The following is a 24874-nucleotide window of genomic DNA, read 5'->3' on the forward strand; positions in this document are numbered from 1 at the left end:
TGTGGAATGTGATTAGCTCTTCTCTTCTCTATTGGAAAAATGCAATTTGTAACTATAGATATCTGTCACAAACCTGCTTGCGTGGCTCATTTGATTTAATTTTTATGAAAATCCCGATGTTTAATGCATCAGTGAGCACACAATATTCGAAAATTATGCAAATGAGAAGAAAGTTCAAGGCCTTGGCCCCACTCTGTGCCGTATCGAATTGTTATTTTGGTGTGCGCGCCTTTTGCATAGTGTTACTCTGAAGTCTTGTGCGAAGTTTCATGAAATAACTGTTGGTAGAAGTAACAAAAAAACGTCCATGAAACAAACCCTTATTTCATATTTGTTAAAATTTTGACTTCCTCCCTCGTAGGCTTGTGTACATTATGGGTGCATATGTTCAAGAATAAGTAACCCCTTATTAAATATGGTGGAACTTTTTTTCAAGGCTGTTTTTAGCAATGTCATTTGGCAGTAATGTTTATCAACCTATGGGCAGAATTCTGTGCAAAAATGAAATCGATTTGTTCATTCATGGATGAGTGAGCACGCATCAAAGTGGGAAAATTGGTATTTTCAATGTCACAGACTCATTTTAAAGGGTAATAAGTTGCATATTGGGGGCAAATTCGGTTTCAAATGTGAATTTAATTGCTGTTGTTTTTATCATCCATCATTTCTATCACCACACACTTTCCGAACTTTTAACATTTTCATGGTTGAGCGAGCACATTCGAAAACTTAGGAATGAATACTCTTTATACAGCATAAATGTATTCTTTTCCTAACAAAATCCCATGATCAGTTTAATTTATGGACAAATCAGGGGTGGATCCAGAATTAAAAAATGGGGGAGGGGCCTATAATCGGGGTAGCCACCAACATTTTCAAATTTTAATAAGACCTAACAAGTTGTAGAGAATACTACCAAAAACCCCTATGATGATATGTCACAATACAAAGGCCGCAGAACGGTTTTCAAAGTGTGGGGAGTAGCGCGCGCAAATTAATGTGAGGAGATCGCGGGTAAGATCGCTTTCTGAAGAATGTCCTCACTTACGCTAAAACAAGTTTAACGAGGCAAAGCGATCAAGAAAATTACATCGCGAACCGCTTTCATGGCTTTGGAAGATCATTTTTAACCCTAAAAAGACTGGGCTATTTTGGAGGCTAGAAAAACGGGGGGGGGGGGCCTTTTGGCCCCCCCCCCCGCTAAGATCTCGGCTGTTGATCGTCCGATCGCAACCAAATTTGGCACACACATCCTTTGTCATGTCCTCTAAAAGAAAACATAGTCAAAATACTGATATTCATTGTATTTTTTAATATATGCATAATTAATTATGCGAATATGCAAATTTTTATCAAAAATTGAATTTTCATACTTTGGTACCTATTGCGGTCCATAAATTCCCGTTTCAAGGTTTTCAGCTGTAAGAAGAGGTTGTTTATCATGGAATTGTGTTATTTCGTGCTTGAATTATTAGATATGCTTATGCAAATTAGTAATTACTAAATATGCAAATAAGTACTCTGCACGCGTTATGTAGAGAAATACAACATTTGGCATGTTTTATTGCATTACACTCTCTTGCAATGAGCCAAAGCAATCTTGGAAGATAAACAAGTGATGTGTTACATGTACACTAGCTGGTGAAAACAAAGCATAAGAGATATCACATAATTTATGCAAATTATATTCATAATTCATTATGTGAATATGCAATTTTTTATCAAAAAATTGAATTTTTCATATGTTGGTACTTATTGCGGTCCATAAATTCCTGTTTCAAGGTTTTCAGCTGTAAGAAGAGGTTGTTTATCATGGAATTGTGTTGTTTCATGCTTGCTTTATTAGATATGCTTATGCAAATTAGTAATTACTAAATATGCAATAAGTACTCCGCACGCGTTATGTAGAGAAATACAACAATTGGCATGTTTTGTTGCATTACTTTTATGTTTTTCTTTGATTTTAATTTCTTATGTATTTCTTTATTTTGCATTTCTTATGTATTTCTTTATTTTTTTATGCAATGTTTTTCATTATTTTCATATCCTAGAACTGCTACTTGAATTCACAAGTGACATAATATAGAAAGAAACAAATAAAAATGTAGTTAGAAAACAATGTGTATAACATTCATTCAAATACCATACACTTTACACACAAACGAATACATATTTCAATTTCTTACGTGACATGTGATACGAAAATGTTACGTAACTCCGCAACCGCGGCATGGGGGTATACAAATTTGGTATCAAAAGTTGCGCAAAACTCAAGAGAAAAAAGTCATGAAATGGCGGCGCAAACGCTTCATGCGCAAAAAAGTTATCGCGATTTATGTACAGGGGGGGGGGGCCTAAAAGGCCCCCCCAGTCTTTTTAGGGTTAAGACCGCCCGACCGTTTTCATACACGTTAAGATAGTTTCCACTAGTTTAAGAACGCTAATAAGAACACTCACCATGTCCATTCTTGACCTCCTCTGCTGGTAACATCTTGTAGTCTTTGTCTTCCAGGCGCCTCTCTTCATTTGTATCCCCGTCGAGCTCCTTCTCATCCGGTCGTTTCTGCTTTTGGTATCGAGTGAAGAACGTCGTCCTTATCACCTACAAGAGGCGATAACAAGAAATGAAGACAAATAATCCAACTGTAAATCAACCTGCATTATTGTTAATAATTGCAAAATTGTAGCCCCCCTCCCCTCCATTGGCGTACAGGGCCGCAAAAATTTTCACGACCAATACAAAAAAGGGGAGGGGAAAGAAAGAAATGGGAAGGGAATGTGAGAATGTGATAACGTTTTCTGAATATCAAAACCTAATGTATCACACAAATGACTTTTGCATCATCAAAAAAAAATATGAAGGACTACAGGACCCAATCATGATTTAAAAAAAATGTTCGGGATCTTGTTCTTGACTGCAGCTCGCAGAACAATGGAAAAAAAGGCATTGAACAATCAAACACAACGCGTGCAGTGATGGAAATTGAAACTAGATTTTTCATGACATTGGCAAAACACAAATGTTTGTTGTAGAAATAGATGTCATTCCTTCTAAACCTTTTGTTTGCCTACGGACAATTTCCATATAAATATATCAAAACGTCTTTTATTACGACTATTCGAGTAAGCGAGCACGCTTACAAGACTTTATGCACGTGAAGCCATAATCTCCTAGCGCCCGCCCTCAGAACCTAAACTATGTTATTGCAACTGCAGGTCACCAACACGCGAAGAAATGTCACTGACCTCTACTACAGCTGCGCGATCTGGATCAGTGCCTCTGATTCGATAATATTCAGATAAGTGGTCAGTGCATAATATTTGCCATTTTACTCAGATCCGGACTCGAGTGGTCCCGTCCGGTATCGTAAAGTACCCTTACCCGATACTTGGGCAGCGGTTCGGTCAGCAGACTGATGATGATTACAGAGACGAACACGATAGTGAAGAGAATCATGTTGAAGTAGAAATAATGCACTTTCACCACCATTGGACGGGTATCCTCGTCCCAGCAAGACGGATCCGGATAGGTGAAGTCTAGGATCAACCGGATGAAACCGACTAATGCTCCAATCATCAAACCCCAAAACGTCCCCTGAGATGAGAAGAAACAGACATTAAAAAGATAACAGCATCAGCCAATCATTTGTCTCTTACATGGTCTATCATTTTATTGTCTAAGTTTGATTTTATAAACATTATCATTTTACAGGGTTTTGTTCCTGCTTGCAATGTTACACAAAGCAATGATCAAAGACATCGATTGCCAAAATGAAATGGCAATTAATGTACTGTTACCAATGAAGCACTTCTAAAGAGCATACCTCAATGAATTTCATAGAATGATTCCGTTAATTTCCCATATTGTAAATTATATATATAAATTAGAAGGGAATGTGGTGCAAGTATAATTTTTACCTCTTCGATATAAAAACGTGTTTTTTGGAAGGGGTGTACCATTTAGAATTTGCGGGGAGTGACGACCCCCCCCCCCCCCTCAATTAGATCATTGGATATTGAAGGAAATTACCCCCCCCCCCCCGCCTCCCCAATAAGAAATAAAAGACCAGTTTTGGAGTTAACATTTATTAGCGTTCGTGAATCAGTGCTTTCGTCGACTTGGAAGTAAACCTAACTTCGGAAAAGATAAACACTGAATCCCCGAGGCATCGCGCGAGACTTCGTATACATGTATACGTCATGGAATCGCTACAGTTGCAGTGGGTCATCCTTCTTCGGTATCGAATCAGAATTGATGTTCCGTATTCGTTATTGCATGACCATCCAACACTACGGGATTCATAGCTCATTGGCAGAAATGTTGTGATTGGTTGACGGGGTGCATAAAATATGTCACGATCCATTTTGATTGGCTCTCCTGCACCTCGGTTTGCAGAGAATCAAGCGATACGAGAGCGCGAATCTAACTGGCGGACGGGGCGCAGAGGGTTTATTACGAACCTTTTCATTGGCTCTCGGCCAGAGGACAGCGAGGACGTAGACGGCTGCTATGGTGGGCGTGACTCGGCCCTGGATACGAGTAAAATACTTGAGTAGGTTGTCTCCTTGTAATAGATCAATGACCGGGATCCACAGAACGCTCAGAGCAGTCATCAGAAGCACAATCACCCTTTCGAAATACAACATAATACATACATATATGCATATATATATATATATTATATATAAATGTAATCAGTCTTGGCGATGTACGTGTACGGGTCTCCTTCATAATTATATTTGAGATCAGTAGTATGGAGAGGGCCGTAGCAAGGTCAATACCCGTCTTCATCAAGCTTTCGGGCACATGCCCTTCATCAGGATCTAAACCAATATATAAAATGCAAAATATGGGCCTACTTATTTACCATTGTTATTAATAGGCCTATATTTTGTATTTTATACATTGGTTTAGATCCTGATGAAGGGCATGTGCCCGAAAGCTTGATGAAGACGGGTATTGACCTTGCTACGTCCCTCTCCATACTACTGATCTCAAATATATATTCATTAATGAATATTAATATTGTTATTTTTTGCACTTTGAAAAAGTCTTGTAAATTGAAAAATGTACGAAATTTTGATTTTTTTTTTTACATATGTTATTAGGTCTTGGTCTCATCTAAAACAAGAGTATATCGTTGACAGTTCCATGACATTTGCCCCGGCTACAATTACTCCGCTGCAAAGTCCGCACATTAATGGAGTGGCCAACTTCATTAAAACCTGGCTTTAATACTATACCCTAACCTAAACCGATAATAATAATACTTGCTTATATAGCGCTTAATACATGCTTTGTCAGAAGTCTCTATAAGCGCTCTACAGTATATGCAGCATAATTTATTTATTTATTTATTAGAACATATTTAATCAGGTACAAAAGATCAGTATAAAACTGTTTTTCATCAATGACCTGATGAAAACATAAAGAATAACATAAATCATCACATCATACATGAAAATATAGTCAAAATCTAAATCAAAGATAACAATACTTAGTAACATAAATAAACAAATATTGTTACTTAAATGGTAATATTAAGCTAAAATATTTTAAATTATTAAAAAGGAACAGTAACTAATTTTAATACTACTAATTGTATAATTTATTCGCTGATAAAAATAATAAACAATGAAATAATTCTGGCCAATAGAAAATCGAGTGAAAAAGAAAAAAAAAGAAAAAAAATGGCAATCAGTTATAAAGGTATGTCTAACTATAAGATATCAAAGGGTTAGGATCATTACAAATAAAAGCAATGTAACATCAATATTAAAGAGGAATAGGGGAATTTTATGTTACAACAAATAATTACCCTGGCTTTAGCAGTGCAGCTGTAACGCGTGCTGCGCGTCAAAGAAAATAAACCCTATTGCAACCCTAACCCAATATCTTAGACGAAATTAAGCCCGTGGAAATTGTCGCAGGAGCAAATGTCATTACACCATTATACTGGTTCGACCTCTACAGTCTACACTTTATGGAGCACTGTCCAGTAACGGTAAGCTCGCAGAAGTCTGTGGGCACATGGTACTTTGATTTTCACGCTATATATGCCGAAGAACAGAGGTAACAAAAAGAACTGACCTTGCTGCAGGTCTATCAAATATATCTGGTTTAGGGGTCAAAGAACTTAAAAGATACATTGTAACTTATAAACCAACTTTATTACCCAAATGAAAATATTTACTCGTGGTTAAATAACGTTTAGGTTGTTTGTACAAGCTGGATATGATGACGCAAAATCACGCAAATCAATGTAAACAAACGTTCATTTCAGACGATTCCAGACTTTTCCAGGATATTATATGTATAGTTCTGCCATACACGTTTCTCTACACTTTCCTTTCGCATAAGGAATAAGAAAACCCAAAATGAAAAATCAATATTTGGCTATCAGATACCACAGCGATAGCCGTTGGTGCGTGCATGGGAGTGGGTGAGGGGTAAGTGGTGCTCAAAGGGGTGTTTTGGCCCAGGAAACAAGTTTGGAAGGAAAAAAATATATAGATCAAATCAATCGTCTTAGCTAGAGTCTATGCGCTCTTCCCGATTAACGTCTTTTACCCCTAATAACTATTTACAGGTGTTTGCAAATCAATTTTTTAAAAAGAGAGGTGTGCCGACTCAAGCGGAAAGGTTTGCCAACAGTCATATCGTCATTAACTTAACCCTAAATAGACTGGGCTATTTCGACGCCTAAGAAGACTGAAGAAGACCCCCCTTATGATCTTGGCTGTCGATCGCGCGATCGCGACGAAAATTGGCACACGCGTTACCCATGGCATTATCTACAAAACTATAACATCAAATTCTGCAAAAAATCTCATGTCTCATTAATTATGCTAATTTATGCGTAAAATCATAAGTTTGCTCTAATTAATAAAATAATGCCCCTGAAATGCTAATTTTTGTTTCACATACTCTAGATAGGCATCTGATCAAATTGATTTTTAAAAAAATTCAAAATCACATTTATTTTCTTATGTATTCTATTGTTTTCTAAATTTCTTATGTATTTCCTTGTTTTTTGACTTTTTGTTTTTTTATTGTTTTTTCAATGGAAATTGTCAGGGAATTTATTTTGACCATAAAAAAGATAAAATTGATTGATTTTAAGCAGTAAAAGGAAAAATAATGATACATTTATGAATTTTGGCTAAGAACACTATTTGCATTGGATTTGTACACAAATTCACGTTTTTGAGTAATTTTGGGTCTGCATGCACTTACGAAATGTTGCGTAATTTTGGAACCGGGGGTCACAATTTTGGTCTCAAAAGTTGCGCAAGACTTGAAAGTAAAATGTCAGCGAGCGACGCGGTTAAAAAATTTTGCGCGGCGGATTTATCGCGAAAAATGTCGAGGGGGGGGGGGGCTGAATCAGCCCCCCCCCCAGTCTTTTTAGGGTTAAAGAGATCTGCACCAATTTTTCATGTGAAAAAAGCCCGAGAATATTACATATTTATCTTTTGTAGGACTTTTTTAATAGTGTTATTTTTTTTGGGATACGAACTGTATTTGTAATGAAATATAGCCCTGTACTTTAGCACACATAGTACATTGATGCTTATAGCGCAGTTACGTTTCCCTTACGGCGGCCGTATGGCGAGTCCAAAATAACAGTTTTATTCATTTTCATTCAGAAGGACCTATGTAGCATGACCTTCGTCGCGTCGTACGACAGTCGTAACAGAAACGTATCTGCGCCATTATTGCGCATCAAGAAAGTACCATGCACGGATAAACAACAGAACCAGAAGAAACAATCACAGTTTCATCTCACCTTCCGACTATCATCATCTCTCTATTGCTTGGCTTGGTGTTGTAATATTTCTCTCGGATAAACATCCATATATCCACGGTGAAGAGAGTACTGATGCTATTCAGTAGTGACGTCATACTACTGACTATGGCGGAAAGCATTACGGCAAGCATAACCCCGCGAAGGCCTGACAAGAAAAGTAGATTTAAGCAAGGAATTCAGCGATATGTAATACGAATTATGAGTATCAGAATTCTCCAGTACCGCATGGGTGTTAATTGAGCCAATATTAATCATTAATTTTATTATGATTATTAGTATTTTTATTATTAGTATTGTTGTTGTTGTTATTATTGTTATTATGTCATTATTATTATCACCAAATCATCATTATCTATTATGATAATCTTGGTGAGGTGACGCGAAGCTTCCGTCGTTGTAGTGACGTATTTATTAAAGGAGCGCCGAGATATCAAACATTATCATCATGAAAAGTTTCTTTCATATAATATGAAAGAAAGTACTCAAGATATAAGTTCGCCCCCCCCCCCACTTTTGCCTCGAATACAGGGTTTCCTCCATGCTTTTAAGAGCGTCTGGGTTAAGCAAATTCCGCTCTCCATGAAAGCTGAGGCCTATGTGTCTTAAATATTGAGTTTACCAGCAGGCATAATGCCGAGGACGAGGGTTGGGTAGGCAGTGTTACTACACCCCTTAGGGTTCCCGCAGGCTTCCATGCACGTCTCCGGTGAGGCACAGGCTACGGTATCTGGAGGCCAAAGCAAAAATAATTTGACAACGGCATTGACATTCGGCCGATGAAGACGTAAGTATCACCAACACCGCAACCACCGATACCACGCCATCACCACCATCATCATCATCACCATCATCATCATCATCATCATGGCCATCATCACCATCATCATCTCTTATCAGCGTCATCATCATCACCATCATAATTATCAGCATCATTGACCACCATCACGATCAAAATCATCATTATTATACCATCATCAAACTCATCATCACCATCATTATCATCGCCACAACCTTCATCATCACCATCATCATCATCCTCATCCTCCTCCTCATCATCATCTTCGTCATTACCATCATCCTCATCACCTTCTTACCTGTGTAAAGAACCCTTGCAATCATCCCTGGTATGACTGTCATGAAGAGGGGTAATATCTTACAGAAACCAGCAAAGAGGCATCCACCTTGGGCATGTGAGAGACTCTTCGCTGCCAAGGCTCTCTGTACCATCACCTAAGATATAAGAAATCAGACATTATGTATGATTAAGAAGATAAAAAGTTCTAAACTAGATATGCCAGGATTTCATACCCAAAGCTTAAAATGTATGCTTCGCAAATTCTGGCCCAACAGAATAATAATCGAAGAACAATATGAAAATGCCATGCAAGAAAGTATGGAGGACGCTCCTATGAAAAGGAGGTGGCTAAGATTGGGCATGTTCTAAGGAAACAAGATTATAATATTTGCAACAAAGACAGCACTGCAGTGAACCCAAGGAGGAAGAAGAAACACCTGACGACGGACCTTGGACGGAGAAACGATCCAGCAGACATGGGGATCACATCAGAGAATGGTCCAAGACGGACAGACGGCATGGCAATGGAAAGCTTTTTGTTGCTGCCCTACATCATTTGTACATGCCAGGAGGCCTGACGGGCAGTAAGAATGGTGAGTAAGTTAAAAGCTTGACAATTTCAAAACTAGCCGAAGAGTAATATATAAATGGAAAGATAAAAATGTAGGGAAGTCGAAGCAGTGTAGAAGACCCAGTGGATGGGGGCACATTGGGCCCCGTTCCCCCCCCCCCCCTCCCCCGTGAGAGCCATTAATAATGTTAGAATATTTGAGGAAAATGGGGATGAATTCGCAAGTTAAAGACTTTTCTATTCTTCAGATATCTGGCGCAAGAAAGCCCTCACCCTTTTTTTCAATCCTGGATCAGCCCGAGTTGTAGGAAAAAAAAATCTTGTCCCGACGGAGAAATGCAGGTATTGCTAATACCTCAGTCACATTCCCACTACGGCTGCCGTACGGCGAATCGATAACAGTCGTTCTATCTAATATTATTCAAACCGTCCATTATGTCGCTAGTGCAAAAGTCATTAAAACGGCTGTTTCGACTCGCAGTACGGCGACCGTTTGGGAAAAGTGACTATGCTACAATGCCTACCTGTTCTGCACAAAAGTATGTGAGGGATGACAGAGTCTGTCCTATCAGGAATCCTAACCAAGGGAAGCTAGACGTGAAGGGACTGATATCTCTCAGCATCTGGAATGAATCTTCTGCAGGTATGCCGCAGGTGTAGTTAGGGTTTTGGAGCGTGGCGTTCGGAATCGCCTGGAAATATTTGATTTTCAGTTCCTCGAAGCTACCAATCTGGCCATAACCTATGATAGAAAATAGGCGATTGATAACCTGTCTTCACTTAAGCAAGAGTAAATCCAGGGTTACACCGAAACCGAATTCTCCCGAATAAGTTCGGACGATTCTATAGCCGAATTTGGATGGTTTCGGTGAATTCGTATGTTCCCGAACCTTTCCTGAATTTTCTCGCATTCGCGGAGGAAGAACAGAATACTCCTGAAGCCATCTGAATACACGTATTCGGATGGCTTCGGGAGTATCCTGTTAGCAGCTGATGCGGTTCCGATGTAACCCGGCCTTAAAGCCAGGGAAACATCAGTACCGAATCAGCCTTAGATACTCGTCTCTAATTCTGGGAACTCCCCGAATCAGAGACGATTAGTTTCCGAATCCATCCGAATCAGGCCATATTCGGGCAGAATCGGTCCGAATTTAATCGGAAGAATTCGGTTTTGGTGTAACCCTGGTTGTATGGAAGCATGGGTGTCGATCACGGGGGGATGGGGGGGATATATCCCCCCCAATATTTCAAGTGGGGGGGATGGCCTGTATTATCATCCCCCCCAATAATTTAGGGTAGAAAAATTATAATAATGATGATGAAAAAATGTAAAGTTTGATCATGATGATTATAGTATGCCATCAATCAGTTTGTTTCCCTCACAATTTGTGTATATTGTTATTAAATAAAAACATTCTTTTTCAGGACTATTCGGGGACTATTAAACAGATGAGTGGAGGTTCAAGATGAAAAAGAATGAAATGTTTATGTATATGATATTTTTTAACACATGGCATAAAAGGACCCCAACGAAAAACAACTTCTGTTGATAGGGTGTTCCATCCCACCAGTGGCGAATAAATTAATTTTGATAAATCAATTAATTCAAAAGGGTGGAAAAATAAACAGGAGTAAAAGGGTGGCAAGATAAATCGTCTAAGCGGTAAGCCCGATGGTGCACGAGAAGCCATACAGTTTGAAATTTGTGCTAGTCTTAATTGGTCCGAATCTGCATTTTATCATCGCGCATTAAGAAAAAAGATACTGCCAGTCGGGTTGTATACACAAAGGCGTTGATCCTCAATAATTCTGCATGTGCCACTACAAAATTTAATAAGATTGTAATGTTACACTGAAATCAGAAAGCGAGATTGAGATACCAACTCGATTTTGATTCATAAAATTGTGCTCAAAATGTCTGCTTTTCAGATTGGAATATAAAAATTTTCAGCTCGCGCTTCGCGCTCGCATCATTTCTGTACCAGAAACCCATACTTTTCCTGATGAAATAAGTGAGTAGAATGTCCCGTTTTCAGTTCTAAACCTCAAAAGAACTCCTGCTTCGATTTGTAATATCTTTTTTTGGATATATATCTTCTTCTTTATTAAAAGCGTCCAATAATCTGTCATTTTTTTCCAGATCGAAATATCAAAATTTTCAGCTCGCGCTTTGCGCTCGCATCTATTGTTCTTTTAGACAAACATCTTAACCATTGGTACCAAAAATGCATAAAATATCAAGCTTTCAGGTCAGAATATAAAGAAATTTCAGCTCGTTCTCTAGTCAGATACATGTATCTATCCTCCTCATGAGTTACAAACAAACCTAAACAGGTACATTTTTCCTGTTTTCATGTCATACTAAAAAATTTCAGCTCGCGCTTCGCGCTCGCATTGTTGGTGAGGGGGAGATATGTGTCTCTTTCTCATGAGTCATATATATATTTATATATATAGGCCTATATGTGTGTGGGTGAGTTTGTTTGTTTTGTGTGATAGAGCGCCTTTGGAACGTTGATTCATGATTTTGCCCCCCCATCTGAAAAATGGATCGACGCCCCTGTGTATACATCATGCTCAATAAACAGATCACTATGTACAATTGTACATGGTCCAGACAATTTTTGTCATTTTTTTCTTTCGCATGAGTTTAGAATAGGCTTACTTGTAACACAAATTAAATTTTCAAAAAATTATAAAAGTAAAGTACACTACAACAATGAAGGAATTTCCAAGAACACCATGCATATCACCCACTCCCAAATGTCCTAACTTGTGATTTTAGTGGGGGTAATGTTGAAAGATCCCCATCCACAAGAAAATTTGTGTCAATCATCCCCCCCAACCAAGAATACCGATCGACACCCATGTATGGAAGAAACAAAATTTCACGTGTGGATTGCGTGAAAGTTCCTAAACATGATGTAAGGAAGAATCTCTTCAATGTATCCCGTGCGGAACACAGTGTGACACTTACTGATGAACTCCTAAGATATTAAAAACCGAATCTTACACTAGTCCACTATATTAATAATTATATCAAATATAATATTGCACAAGCCTCTGAACACAAATTGTTACTATTTCGGTGATATTGCTTAATAATATACGAACAAGTGAAGCGCATCTGGCAATCTCGCCTGCATTATGCGATTCAATATGGCAATTTGCCATTCATATGAAAAGAAAACACTATATTCATTCACCCTAAATGACGTTAGACCTTGATCATGTGACCTACGACTCGTGCAAAGCAATAAGCGATACTTGATTACCTGTTTGTCCTTGTTTCATGAACTAGATCCATACAATTTTGAAGTTATGATGGTAATTCAGCAATTCCCCTAATATGTCCGAAGTTCATCGACCTTCATGTCCTTTGACCTCGGTCATGTGACTTGAAACTCACGCAGGATGTTCGATGATACTTTGATACTCATAGTCCTAGGCCTAAGTTTATGAACTAGATCCATAAACTTTACAAGGTTATGATAGCAATTTGATAAATACTCCCAACGTGGTCAATATTCGTTTACTCATTTTTTGACCTTGGTCATGAGACGTGAAAATTTTGTCATAACTTTAAATTAAAGTTTATTAATGTAGTTCATGAAGCATGAGCATAAGGGTAATGGTTTATCACTAAATATCCCGTAAAAATTCGCACGGGATATTTAGTGATAAACCATTACCCTTATGTCCATGCTTCATGAACTACATTAATAAACTTTAATTTAAAGTTATAACAAAATTTTAAAAACTTAACCTTGTTTAAGATTTCGATGTTGACTCTCCAAACATATTCCAAGTCCATTGACCCTAAATGACATTTGACCTTGGTCATGTGATGTCATATTTGCACAGGATATTTGGTAATACTACATCACTCTTATGTGTACTTTTCATAAAATAGATCCATATCCTTTCCAATTCATGATGACATTTCAAAATCTTAATCTTGGATAAAATTTCATGTTAACGACGCCCCCGTCACGACGGAGAACGGCGCCAATAGTCTCACTCTGTCATGCAGGCGATAAATAAAAAAAGTAACTACTTAACACTGTGTAAGAAAACTTATACAAAGTAAACACTTTTAAAACATAAACTTACTCAATATCATAAGGATAATTCCACCGAGGATTATGATGAAGATTTGTACGGTATCCGTGTATATGACAGCAGCCAATCCACCTTTATTAGAAAATGAACAGGAGAGCCATTATGTTTATCTGTTATCATAATTCACATGTAACACTTAGGGGAAACGTTTTGCTTCACAACTTTTTGAATAATACGAGATACCAAATCATTTCAACAATATAACAATCCATGCTTCATCAGGAGGTACGGAACGGTTTTAATGGAAGGGGGTGGGGGGGGGGTTGAGGAAGAGGAAGGTCTTTGCCGAACCTGTATGGGGGAGGCCATGCTAAAATCACAATCGGACGGTATTTGTTTACACCTTATTTTTGCTATAACAAGTGGGTACTGAAAAACCCCTCCCACGTACGCGGCCTATGTACATGAAGGGGGGGGGGGGATCATTATTTCATTAGACTTTTTCGGATGAATTCAGCGTCTCGTTTCATAAGGAGTGGTTATACTATCATACTAACAAATGCACAATTTCCATAACAAATTCAATATCAGCCAATCAGAAAGACGGATTTCAGTAGCTTTTAACTATTATTATTGTTAGGGCAATAGTTTTTATAAAAAAAAACCCAGGCCCCATTATCCAATAGCTAATATTATAATGGTAATTTTTCCATCCAATTGCAACTTTCATTGAATCCTTGATTTTGATTCACTGGTGGATGGTAGTTACCATTGAATGGTAGAATGACAACGATAGTAACTATATTATATGCAACGGAGCCCAGAAGTTAAATAAATGACGATTAGAAGGCCATTACCTGTGACAGTGAAAATCGCCACGAATAAGAGAAGTATCCCGATTGCAACGTACTGGTTCCATCCTAGAGCTTGCGTAATGAACAGCGCTCCGGAATACAAATCAACCTGTAGTTAATAAAACAAAAACTCAACAATTTATTCAACAACTTCTAAACCTCTTGTTTGAACAATGACGTGTATTTCAATAAGAATTTATTTTTGTTTGGTTGCCCAGACGCTCAATACTCTACTGTAAACCGGTATATTATTTACGCTAAATATTTTATGTTTTTAACACGTTGTATTAGATCGGTTGTGTTTTAGTTCTTTGAAGAGCGTATTGAAACGCTATTGTGAAATTTGAAAGGGTTCTCAGTCAAAAACATCATAATTTTGTTTTATCAATAGATAATAGTACGCATGTACAGTTTACAGTTCTTGTAAACAGGTTCGTTTCATGTTTTTTTTTCTGTAAATTGAATTTGCTTTCGTGTTTGATTTTGAATAAAATCTTTCTATGAAAAAAAACAAAAAAAGGGAAAGAGAAAGAAACACAACAATTACAAAAGGATCGCATCAAGCTAAATCTTGCACTATGTTCTGGGTTCCGTGACACAAAGGCCTGCAATCAATCGTTACATACCAATGACCAATCAAGATCTTCGTTCCATGCACACTTTTTTAAAAATACTGACCAGGAACCAATCGGTGGGGTTCTTTCATATTTGCAATTCATTGCAAACCTTTTGTGTTACGGAACCCTGGATAAGATTACAGTATGTAGAGAATTGCATCATATTAATCGGTTAATATAACACTACTCGAAAAGGGTATTATTAGAGAGTGTCCAGTTTCACGACACACCACAGATTTAAGAACACAGTGAATAAATTGAATATGCTCGGCAAATGACAATGAACAGCTTGTAAGGTCATTGTCGAAACACTTTAGCCTGAACAGCATCCCCCCAAAGTTTCAGATCTGACGAAAATTAAAAAATATATGTCGTTCAACCAGAGTACAGGACGAAACCTGATTCCCCAATTTTCGACATATTTGTGATCCCTAACGTAGAATGCAATGGTGAATCATGCTAACCTGCCTAGGGCCTTGGGAACGATAATTTTAAGGGGAGGGGGTTAAATTTGACAAGCTAAAAGGGTGGGGGTGTTTCCTAAATCGAAAGAAAAAGTTAAATTAAAAAAAATAAGGTTTTCAAAAAATAAATGTGATTTGGGTTACATTTCGGCTATTTAGCATACCACTACCAGAATTTTGTAGTCAAGTTTATCATGAGTTTATAAAAGTATATTGTCTAACTCTGTGTTAGAATTATAGGAAGCCGAAATTTATAAAAGTTGGTTAACATTGGATGTTTCTTATTTTTATTATGATGTTTCATCGTGCTCCAATGGCGAAGAAAACTGATGCAGTTATTATTCCAAGTCTATATTATGAATGATCTGAGTAAGAGATTAACTTCTTAATTTAACATGTGCTATTACAGATTGTGTCACATTTGGCTTTCCGCACCTAAACTTTTGGCCAGACCTTGAATTGTGAGATCACATTCTGTAAACTCAACGGCCTGTGCTCTGATAGCAAGTTTAACTTAAACTCAGGTTTAAAGTTGTGGTTTATAAAGTATGGACAGCTAATTGTTACATAAATCAGTAACAGTAGAGATATCATACTTCAGCTCATTCGGCTCTCAAATCATTCATAATTATCTAGGAAGTATAAATAGATGATTGTCTTCACCATTGATGAATCAGGAAAGAGAACAGTAAACACAAAAAACATGCAACTTAATAATAATTTTGGTACTTTTGGCTCCCATACTTAAACCACAACTTTAAACCTGAGTTTTAAGTTAAACCTGTCTTCAGAATACGGACCAATGTATTCCTCACTCTGGAAACACACTGTATTCATCAAGGGGGAAACACACTGTATTCATCAAGGGGGAAACACACTGTATTCCTTCTTGTGGGTACACACTGTGGAAACACATTAATCCTCACTTTGGGAAACGTCGAGTGAACACACTGTATTCCTTATTGTGGAGACCCAATGTGGAAAGACACTGCATTCCTTACTGTGGAAAAACACTGTATATAGACACACTCTATTCCTCACAGTGGGAAAACCTTTTGTGAGCACATTGTATTCCTTGCTATGGGAACACACTATTCCTCACTATGGGATTTTTTTTGCGAACACACTATATTTCTACTGTGGGAACACACTGTGTAATTTACATCAGGTTTACTCACTGAAATCCTGGAAACGATGTAGAGAAAGATAGACATACAGGCGAGGTAAATACGGATTCGATGACTCCCAAATCTCTTCATCATATATTCCGGTAGAGTGCATACCTAGTTACGTCAGTTGAGAGAGAGAGAGAGAGAGAGAAAGGAAAAGAAAGAAAGAAAGATAGATAGATAAATAGACAAGATAGATATACAGACAGACAGACACACACATAGATAGATAGATAGATAGAGAGGGAGAGAGTGAGGGGGGGGGGTGAGAGAGAGATCACGATAAAACCAAAGAAATCTAATCAGACTGACCGTTAGTAAGCAATTCGAAATTGTATAATGGCTCTAATTGATAGCTTGTGTAAGAATAGCTTGTGTAAGAATGACAGTGTCATTATCTAAGATTTATGCTACTGATGTCAACGACTGAAATCGATCGACGATGTGTTATTCAAAACAAATGAGCCAGTTTGGAATTCCATTCTGCGCTTGATTACAAGTAGGTAGTTTGTGCTATAGTGACAAGAGGTTTTAAGATTTTTAGAGATAAGCACTAACTTTGATGTCTTGAGTGATATATTCGTTCGAATTGTGTTTTCCATTATCCCCCAACAAAAGAAATATAAAAATAAAACAAAATATGAAGAAAAAATGCCTCAGCTAGCAACTGGTATTTCACAGTTGGCCAAATACATCGTTATAACAACAAGCTAATGATTTTAAAGTAGAAATGCAACAAACTTTTTCAGAGTGGTTATTGGTATGCTTTTTTAGTTATCTGGTCTAATCAATTTCTTCACCCTGCTAGGTAAGGCATGCTTACGTAATATCTTACTTTTATATCTGCCTATCATATCACAAGAAAGCAGAAAGGTTATTTGACCAAAATTGCCCATGAGGTAACTACGGACAGGGCACCATCTTACCAAGAGTTGCGATTGATCCGATCAAGCGCAACTATAGCCGGCCAGCAACATCAACATATAAAAAGCTTGTTTATTCAAAAAAATTCTAGATACGAATGTATATCCACAAATTCATTGATTTCTCTACAATTTGGTGTGTTCTCCTTTGTTTACAAAGGACATTTTACAATTTTCCCGTAGAAGAAATTATGACACTGATGGATTTCCATAGAGTTACGATTGATTGGATCAATCATAACTCTTTGTAAGACGGAGCCCTGAAGTCCATATTATCTATTGCTCTAATCGGTCTGGAATCGGTTTGATAGGTATGACTTGGTCCTTACCCCAGATGCGATGTAAACAGGAACAAACATGTATGCCATTAATGGCAGCAGCGACAATCCCTGTAAAACAGAAGATAAACAGATCACCGCCATGTGTATAATTTAGGGTCATTACATTGTTTGTTTTATGGAGGCTAAAAGTAGTGAATTATAACATATTTGTAAAATGCAAACTGCATTGTCATAATGTTGATGTGTTTATACCTTAATAAAAATAGACAATAATCGGTAGTCTAATTGCAATCAAAAGGTCAGCGATTTGACGACCATTTCATAACTGTTCATTGGCAATGATTTATTTCATACTCGGGTTCGAAGTCATTATTCTCTAGATCACTGTCGAAATAAGCCTCACTGTTTTAGGAGATAACGTCCTCGACCTATACACTGTAAAATTAGAATTTTAAGCAAGTTCTAAAGCCCACTCCTTTTAACATCTTGTTCAAAACTTTAAACACTGTTTAAGCGAAAGTTGTTTAAATGATGAGCTTAAAATATGCCTCGAATTTTAAACAGCGTTTTTACAGTCTACACGCGCACAACGGTAAGCGAGCGAATCGAGCTAGAAAATGATCATTATTTGTCATCGTCATTACAGATCGATATTGACACTCCTATTTATAGGAGCCTGGTAACAGTAATATGATGAACATTATGATGTTAAAACATAAGATAAAACATAAGATACACTTATTCAAGAAGAATTCCCCCGTTTGGAGTAGAAGATTTAAATATTCCATTTACTTTTACTTTTTGTAAAGAGCCTGCAGTAATAAATGATTAAAATACTCTATTATTCGCATCATGCCGCACGCGACTGGGAATTGAGAGGGACCTTTTTTATTAGTTAGATTGAGATTTCTGAAAAAACGGCTCCATTGTGTAAAAATGTTTGTGACGTTTAGTAATGTAATAATAGCTGGATTTAAGCGCTTTTTTGCCAGAGGATACACAGCGCTGTTATTATTACCCCGGTTTTAGCTACCATCACCGACGCTCAGTGCATGCAAGGAATTCCTCATGCTGGGTACCCATTCACCTCACCTGGGTCGAGTGCAGCACAGTGTGGATTAATTTTCTTGCTGAAGGAAAGTACGCTATGGCTACGATTCGAACCCACGACCCTATGCTTCAAAGTCGAGAGTCAGAACCACTAGACCACGACACACCCGCTAGACCACGACGCACCCAAATGTAGCGATCCGATAAGAGGGAATGTTCGCACGGCGACAAAATTGGATTCGAGAACACAGTAGGTTATTAAACATTGAAAATTGGTTAACGGGAACTGAAATTTAGACGTTTTTACTCCATCGACGTCATTTGTGGTAGGCCTACTTTACGTTCCAAGGAAAGTTCTTTTCACAGAGACATATCGTTGACGCATGCTTGGCAATCAAATGTTGGTTGATCAGTTATACTTCTATTGAATTCATCTGCACCGTTTAGCGATCTGTAAAAGGGGATGAAACCTTTGGAACAAGTAGGCTTGTGTCGAAACATAAAAATCAAAGAATAAGAACAAAGAAAGTTTGAGAAAAATCGGACAAATAATGAGAAAGTTATGATCATTTGAATATTGCAATCACTAATGCTATGGAGATCCTCCCATTGGCAATACGACTAGGATGTGTGATGTCACATATGAACAACTTTGTCTTTGACGGACTATAAAATACCCCCAAAGTGTCTCTTTTTGCTTTTCTCATGGTGATACAAACTCTTTATTCATGATGTATTCTTTAAAAAATCTGTATCATATGCCCTCCTATTGAATGAACAAATGATCTACGGATAGATGTAATAAAAGAGCCAATTTAAATGAAATATATGCTATTGTAATGGGGAGAGGTGTTCACAAGTGACATCACACATCAGTCGCATTGCCAATTTGAGGATCTCCATAGCATTAGTGATCGCAATATTCAAATGCTCATAACTTTCTCATTATTTGTCTCATTTTTCTCAAACTTTCGTTGATCTGTTTCTATGATTTTTCTCTTTTCACAAAAGCTATCTTGTTCCAAAGGTCTCCTTCTCCTTTAAGAACATAATCTTAATCTAAAGATACTTACGTTGAGGTCGAAAGCCGCCGGTGAAATCCCCGTCGCAGCTGCATCGCCAGCAAGCCCAACGAAGTGTTCACTCCCAATATTGCTAGCCCATATCGATGCACCAACCTAAATGAAAGCATGATAAATCATCAAAATAATGACTGATATACCTTGAAGATATAAAGTTCAGAAGCAGAAAAGTATAAACACTAGTAATAGCAACAGTAGTGCAGTAATCGTCGTCGTCGTAGTAGTAGTAGTAGTTATTGTACTTGCAGTAGTAGAAGTAGTAGTACTAGTAGTAGTGGTGGTGGTAGTAGTAGTGGTGGTGGTGGTAGTAGTAGTAGTAGTAGTAGTAATAATAATAATAATAATAGTAGTAGTAGTAGTAGAAGTAGTAGTAGTAGTAGCAGTAGCAGTAGTTGTTTTTGTTGTTGTTGTAGTACTAGTAGTAGTGGTAGTAGTAGTAGTAGTAGTAGTAGTAGTAGTAGTAGTAGTAGTAGTAATAAGGTTCAAATTGACTGTAAGAGTACTAATTTAACAATTTTGAAAATCAATGCATGCTTTTTTATTTTTGTGTGAATGCCAAATTGGTTTCAAATCGTAAGATTGCTATGACGTCATCAGATATTCAATTCGCTTTTATTCTAACGAGGAAGGCAGCATAGTCTCACATTTGAGCCGAATCATACGTGCGGTGATTTGTAACTTTAATAAACGAAAGATGGCCCATTTCTCAACATTCGCATCAAATTTTCTTACGTTTCATTCAAAAATCGGGGCACAGACGAATCGTGAGGTGTGCGATGGCCTTTAGATGACCCTTCGTTGACCCTTCACGCTTGTTAAAGGGGAAGTTCACCCTGATAAAAACTTTGTTGTAAAAATAGCAGAAAAAATATTGAAAAATATTGGTGAAGGTTTGAGGAAAATCCGTTAAAGAGTAAGAAAGTTATTAGAGTTCAAAGTTTTGGATTTGTGACGTCATAAACGAGCAGCTGCCCCATGTGTTATGTAATATAAAATGTATGAATTTCAAATTTTGTATGGTTCCTGATGACTTAATTTTGTTTTCTTTTCATGATCGGGTGTGAAACGATTTGTCTATTGATATACAAAAGTTACAGTGAAAACCATTTTCAATTTTCTGAGAAAATGACATTTCGTTGATTTTTTACCATTCGCTATGTAGGAATGCTGCTCGCATATGACGTCACAAATCAAATAATTGAAATTCTAATAACTTTTTAATTATTTGATGAATTTTTCTCAAACCTTCGGCAATATTTTTTATTATTTTTTCTGCTATTTTTACAATAAACTTTTTGTCAGGGTGAACTTCCCCTTTAACTGCTATCAATAAGTTTGCTAAACCTCCAGTATATTGCTTACACTGAATTGAATAACTGCTGGAACCCCCAATAAACGAGAGCAAACTTGATAAATGGCAATAAAAGCTTCATTTGTATTCTATTGACTACCGACAGGAAATGTCCGCAACCTTTTTTTTTTCAAAGAAGAACTGTATTCAGTATTTCTCCATAAATCATAAAATTAAATACAAAAGACTTGTAATACATAAATTCTATTATACATGTATAGAAAACTTAAAAAAATGTATTGAAAAATAAAATAATTTTGATGGGCCTGGATCGATCACTACATTAAATTTTCATAAATAAGTTAATACTTATAATGCTTTTAACACGCAATGCCTTTTTTCCAGGCTGGATATATTTTTATCTCAATAAACAAAATAAAATAAAATTCACAGAGCAAAGAGCTGAATTTTTTTTTTAAATCAGATAACAAAATAACGAAGTTATTCAATTTTTAAGATTTGCCTTATTCCGGTGAAACAGTTCTAGGCATGTCTTCATGAATATTCATTAGGTGGGCTGATGATGTCATATCCCCACTTTTTCTTTTGTCTTATGAAATTGGGTTTATTAAACAATCTATCGAGAATTAAAAACAATTGGATTGACAACTGATTAAGTGCATTAGTTATTTATTGCCGCAACTTATATATCATCATAGTGGAGACACATGATTTACACATGTATGAAAAAATGAAACAATTATGATTTCATGTAATAACATAGGAAAATGGAAAGTAAGGATGTGACATCATCAGCCCACCTAATGAATATTCATAAAGACATGCCAATTCCTGTTTCACCTGAATGATGCAATTCTTAAACAAAAATTCCTGTTTCAATAACTCGTTATTTGTTATCCGATTTTGATGAAATTTTTCAGCATTTTGCTCTGTGAATTTTACTCTATTTAATTACATATGAGTATTTTTAGCCCGGACCATCCCTCTAAGGGTAAATATAGGTTTTAAACATTTTCTCGACACACATTTATGAATAAATTCGCATATCGTTACATAATTTTCAAATGGTAATAAACACCCTTTAAAGGAGGATCTTTGCAAATATCTAACTATTTGACAAAATAATAGTCAAGAGAGTTTTATTAAATATCAAACTTACAAAGTGAAAACAAAAATCTCCACCCTGCTTCAGTAAATTAGTTATTCGGTAAATACTAAATTATTTATCCAATCTTCGTTTATCACAAAGACCACTCAAGAACAAATTAAAAACGCACGTGTTCTTACCGGTGTTATTATTATTATTATTATATTTCATGGTCATTTCTATTTTGGAATCAGACTGCAAGGTTCCCGCGCAATGTTTACGCCAGTATACCCGACAGAAATAGCATTTTATGTTCTTTGTGGGTATAAAAGCATATATCGGTATACTTTAGACGTGTGCAAATACAAAAAAATGTCTATCTTTTGTTTATATATCGATCTTCAGATCCCAAACTATCGGGGGGAAGGAACAAATAAAAATGCTATCTGCAATATTAATGTACATACACACGCGCCGATAACATAATATACCTATATTAAAAGTCAATAGTGAACAATATAAAATAATGTAATCTCTCTAAGTGCGTGATAACTACCATACATATGGATGTGAAAGCTTCCAGCTGAAAGCATCCAGCTGAGGCATGGCGGCTTGTCATTGTTCAAAAACCCACCTACACCCGACAGAGGAAATTATAATTGGTATAGTGTCGAAAATCTGTCTACATGGATCTGACGGTCAATCGGATCGAGGTTGCCCTAGCCACTAACCCGTCTCTGTGTTCTAGTGGTTAAGCACCATCGTTCAAAGCTGGGGGTCCAGGTTCGATTTCCAGCAGATACATATTTTCGGCATCATTAATTTTTCCACAGGGCCGATTGCTCAGGGGAACCTTGATTTATTTAAGTTACACCTACCATTGTTTTCTTCATCCATTTTTTCACACTATTTCTAACTGACAAAAAAAAATGCTGAGGAATATGAAAACGAAGCATTATTGATTGAAGTAATATTTTTTTTTAAATTTATCTAAAGCATTCGATTGTATCGACCGTAACATTTAAATTAGGTTTTAATCACACAGATTTAGAGACACTGTATTAAAATGGTTAAAATCAACAAAATATTATAAAAAAAATCAGGATATTAGAGCCGAGGTACACCCGTGGATCTAACCTAAGCCATCTTCATTTCTATTGTATATAAATGACATAAAACGCAGGACATTTTAACTACTATCTTATTTGCAGACGACAAAAGTTTATTTTTTTTTATCTGGTAAGGATTCGTTAAATTATATGATTACATAAATTCTGAAATGGGAAAAAATCGCACTGGTTCCAAAACAACAGACTTCAAATTAACAAAAAATACATCTTTTTTTAAAGTAATCAGACAAGTGAAAGAAAATGGTCAAGTTTTACCCCGTTTTTAGATATGTAATATAAACTTAAGTGATAAAACATTACATTCAATGACTTTGTTTCTCTGGGTATGCAGAACAGTCCCACAACATTTGTTCCGACGACAATTGCTCCGATGGAAAACATAAAACCCACCTCCAAAACCAATTAAACCCTAATCCATTAGTGTACCTACGGGGGGGCAGCCTGCCCCCCCTGACAAGTCAAAACCCTTGCAAAGAACGTATCCCTGCCCCCCCTGACGGGCTTGAAGACCTGTTGTGCCCCCCCCCCCATGACCAGCTTGAAGGCCTTCTTTTTTTGTTGCTTGTCAAATTTTGTTAGCGGACGGTTTTGCCCCCTCCCCCTGTGGAAAATCCTAGGAACGCTACTGCCCTAATCCTAATCTTTACATTATTCTGAACCAAAAACTATGTTACAACCCTAGCACTTCTAATCCTAAGCCTTCTGAGATTTCAAGACCGGAGCAATAGTCGAATGTCGTTTTAACACCTAAAAGATGGCTGCTATTTTAAACGAAATTTAGCACAGGGTTCACGCATTTACAGCAACAGAGCTCTGACACGACGACGGGAGCTTTATCCTAATCTAATTGGTTTATAGACCAGTAATCGGTATAACATCAAACAAAAGTCAACATCTCATAAAGACCTATTCAACATTTGCTTTAGATCGGCATCATACATGCAACATCAAATTTAAGTTGCCGACAATGTGATCAAAATCAAGGGTTTAAACGTAACTGATAATAAAACCATATATTTTACAACCTATGTCTTCACTTGATATACATGTAAACGGTAAGTGATCGTCAAAAATATGTCGACAAGGTGTAAATTTTGATGATGTAAATGACGTAGAGTTGCATGGGTATTCCTTGCATGGGTATTCCTTGCCCAACGCCTTTAAGGAATCCCCAAGCATCACAATTTTCAAACATACCCTTAAAAAGATGCTTATTTGCCAACACTTTACACAAACAAGTCAATCTACCACATAACCAAAACCATATACATTTTTTTTCCTCCCAGCATACAACTTGCCTGCCGACCTGTTTCCGCACCTGCCATGCTCATCTCTGCACCTCCAATTGTACCTGCACCCCCTCTCTCCCTACATTTGCCTCCGTTC

The 24874-nt window shown here is 37.0% G+C and overlaps 1 protein-coding gene across 1 annotated transcript in view; it reads right to left on the reverse strand.

Annotated features, from left to right (window-relative positions):
- LOC121416874 (sodium/myo-inositol cotransporter 2-like) overlaps positions 1 to 24874 on the reverse strand; it is a 103394-nt gene that overhangs the window by 2363 nt on the left and 76157 nt on the right. The window contains exons 6-17 of the mRNA XM_041610397.1: positions 19951 to 20055; positions 17876 to 17935; positions 16633 to 16737; positions 14377 to 14482; positions 13571 to 13651; positions 9982 to 10199; positions 8906 to 9041; positions 8431 to 8538; positions 7791 to 7956; positions 4462 to 4630; positions 3383 to 3595; positions 2458 to 2602 (exon numbers count right to left, since the gene is read on the reverse strand). Of these exons, the coding sequence (XP_041466331.1) occupies positions 2458 to 2602; positions 3383 to 3595; positions 4462 to 4630; positions 7791 to 7956; positions 8431 to 8538; positions 8906 to 9041; positions 9982 to 10199; positions 13571 to 13651; positions 14377 to 14482; positions 16633 to 16737; positions 17876 to 17935; positions 19951 to 20055 (1612 nt within the window). The remainder of the gene's footprint in view (positions 1 to 2457; positions 2603 to 3382; positions 3596 to 4461; positions 4631 to 7790; positions 7957 to 8430; positions 8539 to 8905; positions 9042 to 9981; positions 10200 to 13570; positions 13652 to 14376; positions 14483 to 16632; positions 16738 to 17875; positions 17936 to 19950; positions 20056 to 24874) is intronic.

This window comes from Lytechinus variegatus, chromosome 6 (assembly GCF_018143015.1).
Source record: "Lytechinus variegatus isolate NC3 chromosome 6, Lvar_3.0, whole genome shotgun sequence".
Taxonomy (NCBI): domain Eukaryota; kingdom Metazoa; phylum Echinodermata; class Echinoidea; order Temnopleuroida; family Toxopneustidae; genus Lytechinus; species Lytechinus variegatus.